Source organism: Podarcis cretensis (genome assembly GCF_951804945.1).
Source record: "Podarcis cretensis genome assembly, chromosome: 13".
In the NCBI taxonomy this organism is placed as follows: domain Eukaryota; kingdom Metazoa; phylum Chordata; class Lepidosauria; order Squamata; family Lacertidae; genus Podarcis; species Podarcis cretensis.
This window is the reverse complement of record NC_137182.1, coordinates 31936595-31956365: the sequence shown is the minus strand read 5'-3', so window position 1 is coordinate 31956365 and position 19771 is coordinate 31936595. Positions and strand designations below refer to the sequence as shown.

General features: G+C 38.9%; 4 protein-coding genes across 4 annotated transcripts in view; 2 read left to right on the top strand and 2 right to left on the bottom strand.

Annotated features, from left to right (window-relative positions):
* The window catches only part of LOC307200425 (olfactory receptor 10C1-like), a gene marked incomplete at both ends in the record, with an annotated part of 106243 nt that overhangs the window by 29961 nt on the left and 56511 nt on the right, over positions 1-19771 (bottom strand). The gene's annotated exons all lie outside the window — the stretch shown is intronic.
* Positions 1-19771, top strand: part of LOC307200426 (uncharacterized protein) — a gene marked incomplete at both ends in the record, with an annotated part of 60786 nt that overhangs the window by 14946 nt on the left and 26069 nt on the right. The window contains one exon of the mRNA XM_079948971.1: positions 4402-5343. Coding sequence (XP_079805097.1) covers positions 4402-5343 — 942 coding nt within the window. The remainder of the gene's footprint in view (positions 1-4401; positions 5344-19771) is intronic.
* LOC307200429 (olfactory receptor 5BS1-like) lies at positions 10171-11109 on the top strand (the record flags this gene model as incomplete). The annotated part of the gene is made up of 1 exon (XM_079948974.1): positions 10171-11109. The coding sequence occupies one exon, from the start codon at positions 10171-10173 to the stop codon at positions 11107-11109; it is 939 nt and encodes a 312-aa protein (XP_079805100.1).
* On the bottom strand, positions 14466-18038 carry OR13G1 (olfactory receptor family 13 subfamily G member 1; the record flags this gene model as incomplete). Its single annotated transcript, XM_079948973.1, has 2 exons — positions 14466-15439; positions 17978-18038. The coding sequence occupies 2 exons, from the start codon at positions 18036-18038 to the stop codon at positions 14466-14468; spliced, it is 1035 nt and encodes a 344-aa protein (XP_079805099.1).

The following is a 19771-nucleotide window of genomic DNA, read 5'->3' as shown; positions in this document are numbered from 1 at the left end:
AACTGTCACTGTCCCAAAGATGTTGGAGATCATCATTGCCAAGCAGAAGACCATCTCTGTTGGTGGATGCTTCACTCAGGCATTCTTTATTTTGTTTTCAGCTACTGCTGAAGTTTTTATCCTCTCATCAATGGCTTATGACAGATACTGTGCTATATGTAAACCACTGCATTATGTGGAAATCATGAATGTGGCATTCTGCCAAAAGCTAGTGGCCAGTGCATGGATGATTAGTTTTGTTTATGCACTTGCAAACACATTGCCACTGTTAAGGCTACAGTTCTGTGGCTCAAATATCATAAATCATTTCAGTTGTGAGCTCCCTTCCATTCTTTCTCTCTCCTGCAATGATACTTTCTTCAATAAAATGCTGTTCTTCATTTCTGGGAGCACAGTTGGGCTTGTATCCCTGTTCCTCACTGTGCTGTCTTACATTCATATCATCTCCACCATACTGAGGATAAATTCATCTGAAGGGAGACGTAAAGCTTTCTCTACCTGCAGCTCCCACCTCACTGTAGTCAGTCTCTTCTATGGAACAGGTTACTTCCGATATCTGAGGCCAAGCTCAGCTTCGTCAGTACTTTTGGATGTAATACTGTCCATAGAATACAGCATTCTTACCCCTTTGTTAAATCCCATCATCTACAGCTTGCAGAACAAGGAGGTGAAAGCAGTGCTTAGGAGGATATTGAGAATGAAATCTTGATATTCATTCCCAATTCAAATCAACAGAACAGTGTGAATGAGAAGATCGTGTCCCATTGGTTGTATGACCACAATCTTTTATTTTATAAACCAGTTGATTAACATGGTTGTCAATAATTTTCCCTTCCATTACACGCCACAAACATTGCAAATTTTAGATGCACACATTTCCAATTCTCTTTAGCTTTTCTCCATGCATCTGTAAAGCAAATAAGCAATCTCATGGAAAAGGTCCACAAGGTTTGTATTCCAGCAGGTAAAGTGGAGCCCATCAACCAGATTCAGTTTAGTAGAGTTTCCTCATTGGTCTGGCTGATTGGGATTGCAAATATGTCAATGGTAATTACGCATTGCCCAGTACATGTTAGTCCACACTACATGATTGATTGGTTATATTCAGATTTACTCAGTTGTGGGAATCTATGACACAATTTTCTTTTAATCTGTAAGCCTGCCAACTCATTCACTTGCCACAGTCAGAAGAGCCTATCTTTGGCACTCCAGCAGTAACATCATTGCTCCTGCTCTGAAAAAAAGTTATGGAACTTCATACCCTAGTGTACCCTTCTACTACATATGCCTTTTTGGCACTAAAATGCATGGGGAAATACACAAACAACTACACAAACAACATTCCAACCAAATTCTTAGTGGCCCTATAATCAAAATTTATATCACCTGTCTCTAAGGAAACAATGAGGCATTTCAGATTGGCAGATTAGGCCAAATATTTGCAAAACTTTACTGGGTATGGTTTAGTGAGCAGTAGTTTCTCAAAATACACACAAGAGCTACTTTTATTTTTATTTTTTTCTAAAAATATTTTCTAACTGCTTGGAGCAGCTAGAAAGCACAGTGCTAGCAACATTCACTGAAATGGCATCTAAAAATGACCTGGAAGTGGTTGTACATTATGGTGGGTAATCCTTTCTTTGTGCCCACTAAGGGAGCCCCTCTAAAGCTGCAAGGGATATTATTGTTCATAATTTCCACTGACACAAAATGCCATGTTCCTTTTGTTTCTTTTGTTGTAGATAATAAAATACTTGATGCCACAATTCCTACACAATTTTGCTTTCGCTGACTCTGCTAATATGCGTTATATCATGCACATGTCTCTTGGATGTGTGGTGATGCTTTCTACGGGACTCCAGCAAGAGGCACCTCCCATCAAATATGGGGGGGGGGAGAGACTATGTTTTGTAATAAAGTGTGATGATTTAAATACATTGTGAATGAACTTGACATTCCAGTTGCTCCAAACAGCTTGAAATTGGGGTTATGATTACAGTATTATTATTATTATTATTATTATTATTATTATTATTATTATTGAAGGAGAAAGCACAACCTTCAAACCACCTAGAAAGTTACACATATACAAAGAGAGAGACAGAGAGAAACACTTAAAGAAATACAAATTTCACAATAGTTATTTCCTAAAAATTGCAATGTAGACATGAAGCAGAGTGGGCTTTGCCAGTAGGCATATACCAAAATGGACACAAACTCAAGCAGATTGATTCTGCCCATTCCTGACTGAAAGTTGCAGTTGTTGACAATATGGAGTAGAATATGTGGCCCTGGTCTGTCACATTGTAAGGCATCTCTATATCTAAAGGAGTCTATTACACCTTAATGTCCAACTGACTTGTAAAACTTATAATAAATGTGTTGTTGTTTTTTGGAAGAAAGAACTAATACAGTTTCATTTAATGAAAAAGGTATCCCTGGAGAAAGTCAGTTGGCAGGATAAATTTCATGGGATTAATTCCAGAAAATGAGCATGACATCACATCACCATCCTTTCTATACCATCTTGCTCACTTAAAAAATTGTCCAGTACATAGGCAGAATGAACACTGAACAATGCACATTAAAAAAATCAGGCATTTGTAGAGTTGGCAGTGATTTCACTCATTCCCTTTCAGTGTGCACAGCAGAGACCCTGAAATATTTTTTCCTTTCTGTCACAGATGAAAAAACTTTGACCAACTAGATGCTGTTTGGACTTGAGGTCACATTCAGCCCCAGATGACAGGGCCAAAGGTCATGAACTGAAAACCAGCAACCGGTTCCCCAGCCATAATCTAAATGAGCTGTATGATAATATGAGCGATCTTTATTTTCTTTGGGGATTTCACCAAGATTTGTTTCAAATCGTCATTTTTTAAAGTAATTGTAAAGTGGATGGAGATCTCTTTGAGATACAGCTCCAGTCAAATCTAAGTGCAGTGGCAGTTGTTGCGCATCTGGATTAGCTATCAGGTAAGTGGCAATCTCTTTTTGATATTTATGACTATGTTTAATTCAGTGGGTTTTATGTGTTGGGTGATCTTAAATAGACAGTAACCAGTACATGCTATCCATTTGCAGAATTATTCAACATTTTCCTTAAGATTCCAGTGTCTTGCACTTGGAAACACGAAATCACAGTAAATAACTAAGATTCACAAAGAAGCTGAACATATTTGCTAGTATTCTGACAACTTTTTAGTATTTTTTAATCCTCCCAAATGTTTCAGCAGTTTAAAAATTCTACAAATTTGCCTCAAAATTTCACCCTTAAAAAATGAAAAATGTAGGCTGTTCTAGTATATACAAACCAGAAAGGACCAGTGTCTCCTATATTGGCTAAAGAGCTAAAAGCTCAGTGATAGAGCATCTGCTTTGCGTGCAGAAAGTCTCAAATTAATCCCTTGTATTTCCAGGTCAGACTAGACTTATTCTTTTCAGAAATTCTGGAGAGCCATTGCAAGTCTGTGTAGACAGTACTGAGCTAGGTGGACCAATAAAGCACCAGTACCTAACCTAAAATCATGATCAACATATCCATAAATCTAAAAATGCATCTTTTTCATGTATGCCAGCAGAACTCAGATGACATTATTGGTCTTACCAAGTAGACGTGGGTCTCAAAATTGAGATTGAACAGTTTCCACATTCAGAGCAGCATACCTAAATTTGATCCATGAGGACAAATCTGGAAACGGAAGGGGGCTCACATGTTCTCAGAGCTGTTTCCTTTTTTATAATAGGCAGATGTACAACAGGTCGAAGTTTTCCAACCACCAAATGTGTGCTAGGAAATAGTTTGACTGTTTATAGTCTTGCTTTTCATGCACAAAAACCTCTCTCCATTTTTTAAAAAAATCCCTCCCTTCCCACATTTAACATTCTATCTGGAATTTAGAGTTTGTAATTACATGGCCTTGTGCCCAGTATGAAACTATTGGGTCAGTGGTCTCCCTTTTCCCTGTCAGGTATGTAAAATGCTATGTGTACACAGTTTGTTTTCCATCCATTCAGATCAAATAAACCTCACCCCCCGAACATTAAACATTAGCATGCATATTGACCTCCCTTAAAAAAGAAATAAACAATCTTGAAGTGGTTGCACATGTGTGTGCATCCAATTTCCTTTTGTGCAGTGAGTGTGGAACTGCAAATGTGAAATCTCTACACAAACAATTAGCGCTTGAATCAACAGTCTAGTTCTTGGCTGCATCAAAGCAATCATAACTATGACCAGATAGAAATACAGTAGATCATATTGAATTCAGTGGAGCTTACTCCCAGGTAAGTAGGGTTAAAAATTCAGAAAATACTTCCCCTAGATTTATACATTTATTAATAATTTTTCAGAGCTTTCTACAAATTGAATAAATTCTATTTCTTTTTTAATTTGTACAGATGTTAAGGCTTTTAAATTCATTGATATGGAAAATCAAACAGCAATTACAGAGTTTATACTCTCAGGACTCTCCAGAGATCCACATCTTCAGGTGTTTCTCTTCATGGTGTTCCTAATAATTTTTTTGGTAACATTGTTTGGAAATTCTGCAATCATGCTGGTGATCAGAACTGAGTGCAGCCTTCAAACCCCCATGTTCTTCTTTCTTAGTCATTTAGCTTTTGTTGACATCTGCTATTCATCTGTCACTGTTCCCAAGATGTTGGAAAATATCATAGCAAAGCAGAAAACGATTTCCTGGGAAGGATGCATTGCACAGATCTTCTTCTTTTTCCAGGTTGCTTGTGCTGAAGTATTCATCCTCTCAGCAATGGCTTATGACCGATACATTGCTATATGTGATCCACTGCATTATACCACAATCATGAAAAAAGAAATCTGCAGACAACTAGTGGGTGGCTCTTGGGCTATGGGTACCTTCTATGCTGTGTTGAATGTTCCCCCTTTGGTGAATTTGCATTTTTGTGGGAACAATATTATTGACCATTACAGCTGTGAGCTTCCTTCAGTCTTGGCCTTGGCTTGTACCCAGACCCTCATAAATTACATTGTTCTTCTTATCACTGTGTTGGTGTTTGGTCTTGGCTCCTTTCTCCTTACCCTCATCTCTTATGTTTACATTATTTCAACCATCGTGAAGATTCATTCAGCAGAAAGCAGGCATAAAGCCTTCTCCACTTGCAGCTCTCACCTCATTGTGGTGGGACTGTTTTACATTGCAGCTTTTTTCCGGTACATGAAGCCAAGTTCAGAATCAGTCACCTACCTGGACAAATTAGTGTCGGTGCAGTACAGCATCTTAACTCCCATGTTAAACCCTCTCATTTACAGCTTGAAGAACAAGGATATAAAAAATGCTCTGTTGAAGAAGTTTGGAAAGTGTAAGTTTCTTCAATAAAATTAGACTCAATTCTAGAAAAGTGTACAGTGTCACAAGCTATCATTTAAAATGGTTTACATGGGTATATATCCGCCAAACATCTTAAGGACTAATGAGGAGAGTAGCTCCCTGTTTTTAAAATGTCATGCTTCCCTTGATGCTGGATTTAGACTAAAAAAGACCCCAAAACAAATCTGAGGCATAAGATTAGGTTGAAGAAGACAGAATTGGAATCAATTTCCTTTCATGGGGGAAAGAGACCAAGGGGTCATTTAACTAATGGGGAATATGGAAGGGTTCTTTTTTTCTTAATGGAAATCTGGAGAGAGAAAATGAATGATATGAATTATATAGGAGAAATGGAGTGAAATTTGAGTTCTGTGTTTATGGTTTGGATCCACTGCCTTGCATTTAGCTTCTGTTCTGGTGGACATCTTCTGCCTTCATCTAGTCTAGCACTCTGAATCCAGCCAATAGTCATCCAGCCCAATGCCTCTTGGAAGCTCAAGTAGAAGATGAGGAAGCTGAACTTTTTCTCCAGCATCCAAGTCATGTGCTTAAACTGCCACTGAAGGTAAGCCTAGGAATGGGGAACCTGACTGGTCACTTGGGCTTGCAGTGATGTAAACAACTCTTGAAGGGCCAGAAGTTCCCTGTTTATGCATGAGGTTATTAGGAGTGAAGATGCATTAGATGAAAAAGGAGAGTTTATCCATATATTGCTGAGGAAATGTGTTGGAGGCATGCCTAGGTAGGATTGGTGAGATTTGAAGCTAAGAATGGGTGGACTAATATAATCTATATCACTTTCTTGTGTGTCCATTCATAAATCCACACTTCCAGGATTGCTGATCACACTAATGTATCTGAAGCACCATGACCTTGTCTCTCCCACTCACCTTCCCAGTACACAGCAGAAACTGATATTCATAGGCTCTGAAGATAGCTAATATTAGCCAATATAGCTAATATTTGTTGTTAGCTTCCACAAGTATTTAAAGTGACGTAACTGAGAAGCAATCCCCACATCATATAGCAATGAAACCCCACTAGTTAAGTATGTATTGCTTGAAGACTACAATTTTGTGGTATATTGCCACTCAAATTCATAATGTGAACCCTAGTTCTAGTATTAGCATTATAAGCCACTAAAATTATTATTTTTATAAAACAAAATGCAATTTTGTGCCTGAATGACATATTTGTAACCCAGCTGTCATCAGTCTGTATGGTTATGTGCTTGCTTGTTTGCTTAAATGGTGCTTAATTGGTGAATTGTAAAAACAATGAGTATATGGGATCTTCTTTGTTACCTTTTAAGGGAGCTATTCCAATCTTTTTTGTTTGTTTGTTTGTTTGTTTTCAAAAGCTGTGCTGAATTTTAATATTTTACATTCTTGCTGGACTTAGTTTAACACATCTCTTAAACTTAACAGGATGTTCAGGGTTGTTGTTTTTTATTAAAAAATCACTATCTTTTTTGTAATTATAGTTCTATTACTTTTATATAATATTTATTTAATGGCTTTTAAAATTATGTGTGTTTTTGTTATGTTATTGTAAACCTGTTTGAAAGTGGGACATGATAGTGAACAAATAAATGTGCCTATTCACCAAACAGTAGTAAAGTGAGATTTAACTTTTGTCATGCTGAAATCAATGTTGGACCAAGACATTTTGCTGTCTGAAATGGAGTTCAAACGCTCCTCACAAGGATAAACATTTTTAAAACTTTTGCTGCGTGATTCAATAAACTCCTGTTTGTAATCTATCTCCCTTTCAGAATTCTCACTGATGCCTGTTGCTTCACCCTCCTGAATGGCAGGGTTATCCTTGGATGAAATGTAAACTCTGATTTACATTTGCCTTAGCTAAATTTCATACAGTTGCACTAGGGGTGCTCACACATTATAGTAAACAAGTGTGCAATCAGTGTTCTTGTGTACATGAATAACTGCAGTATCAAAATACAGTGGCACCTCAGTCTACAAACAGTCCTGTTAACGAACTATTCGGGCAACAAACTCTGCAAAAGCAGAGGTAGGTGTTCCGGCTAGTGAACTTTGTCTCGGAAGCCGAACGGAAGTTGAACGGTGGAAGGGCACCGGTGGCAGGAGGCCTCAGAAGGGAAAGCGCACTTCAGTTTAAGAATGCTTTGATTTAAGCATGGACTTCCGGAACGAATTAAGATCGTAGGCCGAGGTACCACTGTATACAGTATGCAAAATCTGGTCCTTTATCTCATGAACTGTCATGTCAAATTCAGCAACGATATCTCCAGAGGCATCCAAATTGTTGCAGTTTGGAATGTTTCATTGGCCATCTTGAACGAAATAAACTTAGATGAAGCCTACATCCTTCACTCTGTTACAGATAAACAAAAATATGGCAACAATATATTTAGAGGCATTCAAGTTGCCACAGTTTGGAATCACCATGCCAAATTGGGTGAAGGCACACCAATTGAGCAATTACATACTCATACATATTCAGAGGCACAAGAACCCTAATTGCCACAATTTGGAACCACCGTGCCAAACTGGTCCCAAGCTACCCTCTGCTTGTTTATCTATATTTGCCACCATGGCAGAAAAGCTTCTCCCACTAAAACAAAACACAACAAAACTCACAGGCATTTGCAGGAATGCACTACTGATGAATTTAATTATGCTCTTGGGATTAGTATTTCTATATAAGTTGCTACATTCCACAGTGAAAAATATATCCTCCAGGGTTTGGTATAGCAAGTATAATAATATCATGGCAAACACTCCACTTGGTCTTAGTGAGCAGGGGAACCATTTTTACTGACACATAAAAGGTACTTTTTCCAATTCATTCCCACCTTTTCAGTCAGGTAATTATATACAAAAGTTTGAGTCTCTGGTCCAAGGCAATGTCCTCCAGAAGCTTCTTGCATGTTTCTTGATTTCCTCTTTCCCTCTGTTTTTGCTGATCAGATTGGTTTTTCTTAGGCCTTTTTAAAAGAAAAAATAAGAAATGAAAAGAAGAGATATGTTTACATATAATTTCATTGTGTTTTAAGGCAGAAATCCTTGCTTATGTGAGAACGAGCAGGAAGGAAAGAAAAAAAAACAGCATTTGAAATTTCTCACTCACTAGACATAAATTAGAACGTAGGAAGGGAGCAATTACAAGGTACCGTATTTTTCGCTCTATAGGACGCACCAGATGATAAGATGCACCTAGTCTTGGGGGGAGGAAAACAAGAAAAAAAAATTCTGAATCCCCAAAGCCAGAACAGCAAGAGGGATCTGCGCAGCGCTCCATCTCACTGTTCTGGCTTCTGGGATAGCCCGTGAAGCTTCCGCAGCGCAGCGGCGTGCCTTCATCCCACTGCCCTGCAGAGGCTTTGTGCAGCTAAGCCAGAAGCTAGAAAAGCAAGATGGAGTGCTGCACAGCGCTCCCTCTCCCTGTTCTGGCTTCTGGCTTAGCCATGCAGCCTGCATTCGCTCCATAAGACGCACACGCATTTTCCCTTACTTTTTAGGAGGGGGAAAGTGTGTCTTATAGAGCAAAAAATACAGTAGTTTTCATCATCAGTGCAACCAAATTACAAACATAAGGCTAAAAAAGTAAGAAGTGGTCCTGCAAATGCACATGTGGGTTAAATATGGGTTCCAGGTTTGAAAAGAATGAAGACTTCTGTTCTAATCCACTCTTAACAGTAACATGGCATTTAATCCCTTTACATCTCTCTCTCTACTATATTTTAAATTGCAGTATTTGTTAGGAAGAAGAGTAGCCCTACTGTGGTGATGGTCTAAATTTCAGTTGCCATTAATTTCCTTGCATTTCACTTCATTCTGTGTAAGAAAGTGGCATTTGAAGGAGCATTTCTAAAGGCTGACTCACGCACACACTAAATATATCCATATGATGATTTCTGCATATTTAGAGTGAGCAAACTGCTGCAAATGGGAACCTTCAGAAGCAGAAATGAGATGCAATGTGATTGCCTGCTGATTTTATTATTGGCATTCAGCTCTTAAAGGAACAGAAAGTCTTCCAGGGAAAAGGTGGCAACCCTGGACGTTAAATTGTACCAAACAGTCCTTAAGAAAAAAGGCTTGTGAGCCACTGATTTACTAAATCAATTCATTTTTTTGTTAATCTTCAGTCCTTATGGAAGACAAACAGAGAAGTCTGTTCCAGCAGACTTTTAGAAACTGGTGAATAAGGTTGAGAAATGTTGAAAGACAGCAACTTCCCAACTGTGTGATCTTGATGATAGCAGCTGCTTTTGTTATTAGACCAGTTAGGTTTTAACCAAAGATCCATATTATGGGTTTGAATATCAAATGATGCTCCCAGCATATTGAGGAAATTTTGATACTATTTATTTAAAATGTGTTATTTATTATATAAGAACATCTCATTTTCATAAGCTTTCTGACATTTATTACAGGCAAGTAAAAGGCTGAAATGTCATGCATAGCTTGCATGGAATTATGCCCCACTGAGCCCAGCTGGATTTCATTTCAAGGAAACATGAACTGGATTGGGCTACAATGGCTGTTGGTTAATTTTGCTGTCTGGTCTATGACCGCAATAAAGATTTATTGGTTGGTTGGTTGGTTTCAATGATGCAGAAAAATTGAGCGTGGAAATTGACTTCTCAGTGGAGGTTAAAGCTGCTCAACATAGGCTGAATTCAGCTCTTAATTGATATAAGTTTTTAGAATTATGGTTCCCATCTCAACAATAGTTCAGATGTTGTAGTCAACTATTCAGGAACAACAGAACAACTTTGCTGCAATCAGATGTTTGTTTGTTTTTCAAAGGTTACCTTTTTGTTGGAAAGGAAATGGAAAATCAAACTACTGTGACATATTTTCTTCTTGTGGGATTTTCTTACAGTTTTCCAGTCCGTATTTGCCTCTTCCTGGTGTTTTTTCTCATGTATGCAATAACTTTGGTAGGGAACACGATCATCATGATGGTAATAAAGAAAGACAATAATCTACAGAGCCCTATGTACCTCTTCCTAAGTCAACTGTCTTTTCTGGATATTTGCTACTCTTCAGTCACGGTGCCTAAGGTTCTCCTGAATTTCTTCCACAGCCAAAGAATTTCTTACAGTACCTGCATCATGCAAATGTTTTTCATCATCCAGACAGGATGCACTGAAATCTTCCTTCTTACAGCAATGGCTTATGACCGATATGCTGCCATATGCAAGCCACTTCATTATGTTGAAACTATGAATATACCGTTCTGTAAGCTGCTCGTGGGAGGTGCATGGGCAATAGGTTTTGTACATGCATTGATTAATACATTTCCTGTTCTGAAGCTGGTGTTCTGTGGTCCAAACACTATCAGGCATTTCAGCTGTGAACTCCCATCTCTCTTGGCCTTATCTTGCACAGAAACCTTTGTGAATGCGATATCATTCTTAATTACAAGTAGTGCAGTAGTGCTTTCGTCAGTCTTTGTCATGCTGGTGTCATATACCTACATAGTCTCTATGGTCCTGAAGCTTAATTCAGCAGAAGCTAAAAGAAAAACATTCTCCACCTGCAGTTCTCATCTCATTGTTGTTATTTTATTTTATGGCACAGCCTGCTTTAGGTATTTGAGGCCGAATTCCGCCTCGTCTGTACTACTGGATGAACTCTTTTCCACCCAATATAGCATTTCAACCCCTATGCTGAACCCCATTATTTACAGTCTGAAAACCAAAGAAGTGAAAGAAGCCATCAAGAAACTGATGGGGTACAAAAAAGTGATACCTCCTGCTGTATAATTGTTGTTGTTGTTATTATTATTATTATTATTATTATTATTATTATTTACAAAGAGTCGCATATAGCAGACAATTCAAAAATTTGTCATGGGGGTATAGAATTACTTGTATTTATAGGAATTACTTTTCTGTGGTCATTTAAACTATAATAAAGCCATGCTGATTAATTCTGAATCAATTTTCATCTCTCTAATTTGCAATAAGATTTCTGTCTGTCTGTCTGTCTGTCTGTTTCTCATAAAAGAGTAACACCCAATAATATGTGTATAAGATCTGAACATTTCTCGATCAATCATAATATTTGAAGGACTACCTGTTTCCATATTAATGTGCCCATATATTAAGAATTTCATGTTGCACATTTACTTGTGAGTAAGCCCCATTGAACTCAATTGAATTTACTTTTGAGTAGGCCCATTTGTGCAGGATTGTGTTGTCAATTGAGGTCTTCTATGGGTGGCTATGCCACTATGTGAAGTAAGATGTTTTGTTTCAAGAAAGAGATCCTTCTCAGTGGTGATGTCTCAGTTGTTGAAAGTTCTCCCCAAGGAATTTTCATTATTACTCAACTGACTGTCCTTTCAACACTAAAGTCCTTCTTAGTTTCCAGGGATCTTTTTGATTGTAATTGTAGTCCTTCTGGATATTTTATGCTGCCTTTATGATAATTTTGTATTACAATTGATCTTGTAATTATTGTATTCTATACATAAACCACTATGTTTATATAACCTTATAATAATAAAAAATAGGATAATAAATACCTTAAAATGGACCATGCATTCTTTAGCTTTATCCTATTTATGGTTGCAATAATTATTTTTCAATTTTGCTAACAAGAATGCAGATCACACTAGTGAAATGAATGGGACTTCCAGTGCGGAGCTGCCATGGCGAACAGCAATTCCCAAGATAGTGGATGCTGGGTGTGCAGATAATTAAGGTTAATTTGAGAGTAATTATCCTTGCAAGCCCCCCCCCCCCCAGTTCAAGGGGGTTGAGCTCTCACTTGCAGATCGTCCGATACCTGCTTCTTGTTTCTACGATGTGGGACAGGGGACGCAGAGTGCATAGCACTGCACATATCAGTAACTCTCCAACACAGTCACCATGAGCAGCGATTCCTCTGTTTTTTAAGATAGATATGAATTTAGACTTAAAAAACAGACACGTTCTGGAAGAAGGAGACAAGATAACCTGCTAAATGTATCAGGCACTGAGTGTCAAGGTCTTCATCTGGAGAGGACTATCGTCGTAACCGGATTGGAAGGTATTTGGAGGGAAGCCTTAGTTTTTTCTCTATACATTCACTACGTAGTTTTATGATTTGGCAACCCTTCACTGAAGAAAGAAAAATAATTTCTAATGGAATATAATTATCAATGGATTGTAATTAGTAATGGAATGCAAGAGGGAATCAACAAAAACTTTATAATTTTTATGGACTAAGTCATGCCAGAGCAAGGCTAGAGGCCAAAGAAAGATGGTGGAGAGGATCGCGCAGTAAGAATTAAGTTATCGGAGTGGGGTGGGTGGGAATGCCGGAAATAATGGATTGCAACAGGAAAGGAAAGACAAACATTAAAATATATTACACAGAGAAAGTTAGAAGATATAACCCCCTCTGGCAAATTAACAGAGATGGAACAGTTAAAAATATGAACAAAAGTCATTACATCAGTGGCAGCGAAGATAAGGCAATAACATCGGAATGGTATTATTCGGATTAAATAAGAATGGAAGCAGCAGAAGGAGCAACAACAGTATCTCCACAAGACCAGAACATAGGAAGTCACCTAAAAATGTTTAATTTGGAATGGAATAATTGGTTTTTTAAAATTGTTTTATGATTTGGTATTGTATCAATGTGGCTTATACTGGATTATTATTAATGAAAAATTAATATAAATTATTATAATTAAAAATTATCATTAGTAAAATGAATGGGTTAGGAAAGGAAGGGAAACTCCATGGTGTCCCATAACTTTGGCATATGAAACCATATTCTTGCTCCTGTTGGAAACATGGCAGGCAAGGACATTTAAGGAATAGCTCCAATATTATGAAAAGCCTTCCCTACAGAGCTCTCTCAGCCCCCCTTGTCTCTTTCCAGACCAGTGGTTGTCGTGGCTAGATGCAAAGGTTGGTGTGGCTTGTTTCTATATATACTCACACACCCTTCTGCACCATTATCATCCATCCAAGCAAGAGGCGTTATCAGAGTTCAAGGACACAAAGTTGGTCTGCCAACAGGCCTGGTGCCTGAAGCCAGCTCCCCGCAGAGCATGCTCTTGGAGATCCTGTCATCTTCTATTCTGTGGACATGACCAAGATAGCATAGATGTCAGTCACTGAGACAGGAGTGTTAACTTGCTTGGAATGTGGTCATGGGAAAGCATCTTTATCTGATACTCTTTGGGAAGATGATCCATTTCCATTGGGTTAGGTAACAGGAGTGAACATTTTTGTAACATGCAAAAAGAAAGGCTCACAGTTTCATCAAGCTTTTCTTGAAAGATGGCCAAATGATAGGCCAAATTCCAAGGAGCCCAAGATGAGAATAAGATCATTCTGGCTGGAATGGTCCTTTAAACTCTTATTATGTCTGATGGAGGACACAGTGTCTGTGAATGTGTGTAGATGCTAGCCTATTGTATGAAGGCAATATATACATTCATTTCTTCACCCATTTTTGCCTTTGGCTCTTCCAACCATTCATTAACTAAGCTTGTTTTGTTACAGAGGTGCAAATGAAATTATAGATTTTAAATTGTTTATTATCAGTGCAGTAGAAACCCAAGGTCCACTGGGATGAAAGAGTTTGGATTTGACTGATCTTGGGCTTCCCTGGCAGAGCCGTGGTTATGGCAGCAAAAGTCCCTCACCAGTCTCAGCCAGGGTTCAGTCATCAGAACTTCCACCAGAAGGGGTATTCTGGGGATGTGGCAGGAGTGGGATGGAATAAGGGGAGACTTATACCTATTTCAAACTGCTTTCAGCTTGGTGCATGACCCAGCAGCTGGGCAGAACATATCTGGCAAAATTCCTCCTGAACGACATTTGAAATAGTGGTAACCTACACCAGCCTAAGTGTGATAACCTACACCAGCTTTCTATAGTTAGGATTGCTCTGTACTGTATATATTCTACTGGTAAAACTTTAACATTTCCCATCACCTGCAATATACTGTTTTTGAGTGGGGACATTTCACCCATTTACCTACAAATAATCAAATGTACATTTCTTCTCATCTACACACATACCCAAAATAAACCACCCCAAAATCAAGAACCAGAGCTCTGAATATAATACTGCAATTCTGCTGGAGAAAAAGAGTAAAATGTTGTTGCTTAACTCATGAGTTGAGAAATACTTTTCTGAGAGCTGCTTTGACATCCTTATTTCTTAAAGTGTAGACTATAGGATTCAGAGTTGGCGGAACCAGTGTGTATAGGGCAGCAACTATCTTGTCTCGCTCAAAGGAGTAGCTGGAGGCTGGTCGTATGTAAGTATAGATGACAGTCGAGTAATATAAGGACACAACAATGAGATGTGATGAGCAAGTGGAGAAAGCCTTCTTCTTCCCTTCAGAGGTCCTGATGTTTAAGATTGCCTTAACAATGAAGCAGTAAGATAAGCATGTTATTAAGAAATCCCCCATAGCAAGAAATATGTCTGCTGTGAATACCCAGACTTCATTGATTCTTACTGGGCTGCAGGAGAGAGCCAGAAGTGGAGGAATCTCACAGAAGAAGTGATTGATACCATTGGGGCCACAGAAAGTGAGCCGCATAATCAGGCCAGTGTGAACCCATGAGTTTGTAATGGCGATAAAGATCACCACTGTGGAGAGTGCTACACATACTGTCTTGTTCATCATGATGCTATAACGCAAGGGGTGGCATATAGCTACATAGCGATCATAAGCCATGACAGTGAAGAGCACCATCTCAGCTCCCAAACACCATGTGAAGGAATAGAGCTGGGCTATGCAGCCAGAATAGGAGATTCTCTTGCTAAAAGTTGCTATGTTTGTCAGCATCTTGGGAATGATGGTGGAAGTGCAGACTATATCTACCACAGCCAAATGGAACAGGAAGAAATACATGGGTGTGTGAAGTTTGGGATAAGAAAAGATGGCAGCAATGATTGCTGCATTTCCGATCAGGGCAACTATATAAATGGAAAGGAAGAGAATGAAGAGGAAGATCTGCAGCTTGGGATGCTCAGAGAGGCCCATCATCATGAATGAGGTCACACAGCTCCTGTTCCTTACTGCAACTTGGCCACATGATCTGTTGATGCAAAAGAATGTCCATGATAGCTTCTCTATAACATGAATCAACAACTATGAAAAACAAGTGTAGTTAAAGTAATGTTTTATATCAATAGACAGTTGCTTTCCTCGTTCTTTTCTAAAAACATTGACTTCACTTCCTTTAAAGCTAACTGTTATATTGGAGCATGTATATTAAAATTTAAGCATTTTGGTACTGCTGTTTTTTAAACTAACATTTATTATTATGAATTCCAGCAGCATGGAATGGCTAGAAAGCACAACAGCTATCATAAACATTATTGTGATATATCATCAAATAGTAAAATTTCTACAACTCACAATATATTTTAGTGATGTGCTGCAAGGACTAAGACAAATGATTGCTTCGAGGACTTCCGGGTTGGCGCCTCCGGCAATGGCGGAGTTCCTCTGATTGGGAGGAATTTGCTCCGTGGAAATCAGGGTCTGACCGCCACGGCGAAGGCGGAGACCCATTAAAATCACAGGCGGGAGAAGCCTGTGAATGTGGGATTTGTCTGGCACCTTTTGCGCCTCTCCTACTCACGGGGAGACCCAGTTTCGGGGATCCGGAGCGACGTGGGGTGAGCGGCCCGGTGCTTCGAATTGATTGCTTTTTTCACGGAGGGAAGCCGCATTGCTGTTGCCGGAGAGCGCTGACTTTTTCCTGTGGACAATTTGACTCTAAACAACTACCCGTGAGTAGAACGGAAAATTGGATTTACAAACGTCTTAATTTGGTACCGAAATGGGAAGGTTTCAAACAGGAAGTCCGCCTTCCCCTTTTGTAAATAGATTGAAGCAAAGAAGCTGCAAGCTAAGGTCTTGGAAAGCCTTATGTAAAGGATTAAACTTCCATCAATTAAAATCATTAAACCCCCCTTGGAAGCAGGAGAAGAGGGGGGAAATTTTGGATTGTGTAAACCTGCCGGAGAGAGTGATAAAAATTAAATTACCACTGCTCTGAACCTGGGACAGGCTGCCAGTAGATTGACGTTTTGGGAGAGTTCATTGACTGTGAATAAAATGTATGTTGACAGTTAGTTAAATAAGAGAAATATATTGTTTCCATTGTCTTCTTCTGTGTTTAAAAAGGAGGAAAAGTAACTGAAAATTGAAACTAACTTTACTTTTGGAACTGTGCTTGAAAGGACTGATACAAGTGGAGACTGTTTCCCTCTAGAGGGAACTTTTGAAACTGTTACAAGAGTGGAGCTGGGGAATCTCCAGCTGCAGGATAAGAGCTGTGAGAATCAAGGATTGACCTTGGACCATTTAAGAATGTCGACAGGAGAAGCCTTAGTGATTGTATTATGCAAGATAAGCTATTCGTTGGAACAGCTTCACAAAAAGACGGATGTTATGGCTACTAAAATTGATAACTTGGGACAAAAAGTGATTAATTAGGGACAAAAAGTGAGCACCAATACAGAAATTATTCAGGATTTGCTGCAGGAATCTACTTTAGCAGAACAAAATGTGGAGAAGGAGAAGGAGAAAGTTGTTGTAGCCTTAGAGAGGCAAATTGAGGACTATAAGTTGAGGCCTTTTATAATTGAATCCGGAAAAAGACAGATTTTGAGGATCGAAGCCCGGCCTGGACTGGAGAAGGAAAGTTGGAAAGATCCCCCTATGCAGGTATTAACTGACTTTTGGGACATGGACCTGGGTCAGGAAGAGACTGGAATTCTGGGGGCCTTTGGATTTGGAGGAATTTTGAAACATGTTCTGAAATACTTCATGGACTTTAGTTTCAATTATGGAAATTTGGCTGACCTGTCGAGAAGGAACAAAAGTATTGATAGGTTGGAGTTTCCCCGAGATCTGCTCTATAGCTTCAAAGAATATGAAGAAGACCTGCAGAAGGGACTTGGAAATGAGTTAAGAGCCTCGGACATAAGATCTCCAGGTAGATGGACTGTATGGAGTTGATGGAAGTGACTGGCAGAGTCCGAGACCGGAGAGAGGAGATGGTGGAAGAAGATTGGAAAATTTAAAGTCTATATATAGAAATATTGTAAAATTAATGAGTGATAGAAAAATGTTGGAATGAAATTTTATGGCCTTAGTAGAAATGCTATAAGGAGTTAAGCCTAAATAAGTATACTAATTTTAATGGAAATAAGATTAAAAATATGTTAAGACATTTATATGATAGAAAATAGAGAAAGATGGAAAGGAATTGCTGAAACAATTAATGGAAGTGGAATACAAAGAGGGAGGTGAGAGGAGGTCGATGAAACAAGGGAATGAAAGATAGAATATGGAAAAGGTATGATGTATGTTTTTTAAATTGTTTTTGTTTTGTTTAGTTTAGTTTATTGTGTTTAGTTTAATGTGTTAAGGTTGTGTTTTGTATTGTTTATATACTGTATTGTATTGGGTTTTTTTCCTTTTTTGTTTTCTTTCTCTTTTTTGTAAGCTTTAAAAGTAATAAATATTATTATTTTTTAAAAAAAAGACAAATGATTGCTTCTTATGAAAAGACCAAAAGATAGTATATTTACATGTCATCAAAGTACTGCTTTTCCATGCTTGTGTTCTCTTACTCCTTAGGTTAGTTCTGTTACCATAGAACACAGATAATGCTACAATGCGCTCAGTGGCATGGACCTCCTGACCCAGGTCCATGCCAATATGAATGTGTGGAATGATATATAGGTGACTACAGAGAGAACAATTCCCAAAGCAACTCCATATTGGACCCTAAAGGAACAATTAAAATTTTAGTTTGTTTATGAAATGACATCACACAAATCCCCCCTTTCTCTTCGATTTATCATTAAAGTTCCTTGTTAAATTATATTTTATTGCAATAAGGATAACAACCCCTCTGATGATTCATCAGAACATTGCATCATTTCATCCCTGGTGTTCCCCAATCAGAGCAAATGAAATGAATGCAGCTCCTGGGATTGACCTACTCCCAATACTTAGCTCACATTCTCCCCCACCCCATATCACCATATCACTCTGATTGTCTGACCTGTTCTACATGGCCAATGTAACATTAGAAAAGTTTTGTGGCACGTTTTATTTTCTTATCATAATGTACTACAAATTTTGAAAAATTTGTATAGAACCTTTTTCTCAATAGGTTAGATATATCTTTCAATATATTATCATCAAACTCAGCATGAGAGCTCCTGAGGTGGGGCCTGTGGCCCTCATCAATATTTGGATGCCAGGTGCCATTTAGAACCAAGATGGTGGACCAAAGGCTCCAACTTCCAAGGAAGAATGGGGAGCTAATGTCACAGAGTTTGTGATGTCAGGATGTTGGCGCTCCTGTGATAGAAAGCATGACTTGGGTATGACTTCACATGATTTGGGGCATGCAACATCAAAAACAAGTCAGTTTTGATGCCAGTGAAGATATTGTTCCCCATTTGGTAGAACTTCACCAAATTTGATATATACATGTCAGAGGTACCGACCTGAATAAAATGGGGGGGGGGCGGCAGGTAAGCCCTATCTTGCATAATTGATCACAAGACACAGCACACGCACACCATTTGGACGGCAATGGCCATCAAGTTTGGGGGGACCTAGCCAGTCCCCTCAAATATTTCATTGGGGGGTTGAAGGGAGCTTGGCCCCTAGGAGTTGGTTCATATGATACACATACAGCCCCCAAATTCACAAATTTCTTTTAATAATAATAATTTAATAATAATTTATTATTTATACCCCGCCCATCTGGCTGAGTTTCCCCAGCCACTCTGGGTGGCTCCCAATCAAGTGTTCAAAACAGTACAGCATTAAATATTAAAAACTTCCCTGAACAGGGCTGCCTTTTAATTTCCAGCACCAGGAACTCCCCCTAGTAGTGAATAAGCCAGACAGCCTGTTTTCTATAAAAATAATACCACCAAAGTAGTTGCAGGTCCAGGCATCATGCTCCCCAATCCCCAGATAAATAAAAGACGACTAAGTCTGGTTTGGATTGAAACAGGCCACAACTTTATTGAATACTTACGGTCCACCCACTGGAAATGATGCGTAGGTCAACCCAGGCGTGGATTCCTAAAACTTACATGAAATAGGTGGACCCCCGCGGGGACTGTTGTCTGGGAGAGTACCATCAGCCTTGGCCTGACCTGGGCACACAGACATGTCCACTCCCCTCAGATCCCTTTATCAGGATACCCCAGCGTTTGGAGGGGCAGGTGGAGACTACAGCCTCCCCTCCGTCCAAGACAAAGGATTATCCCAATGCCCCAACCACCAATCGAGCAAAACAGTCACTGCCAAACCACACACATCTGCATTCAAGCCTTGATACTTCCTTCAATGTCTGCCAACCAAATATCATTTCCTGTGGAGAAAATGTGCATGCCATCAGGCCTAAACAGAGCCTCTTC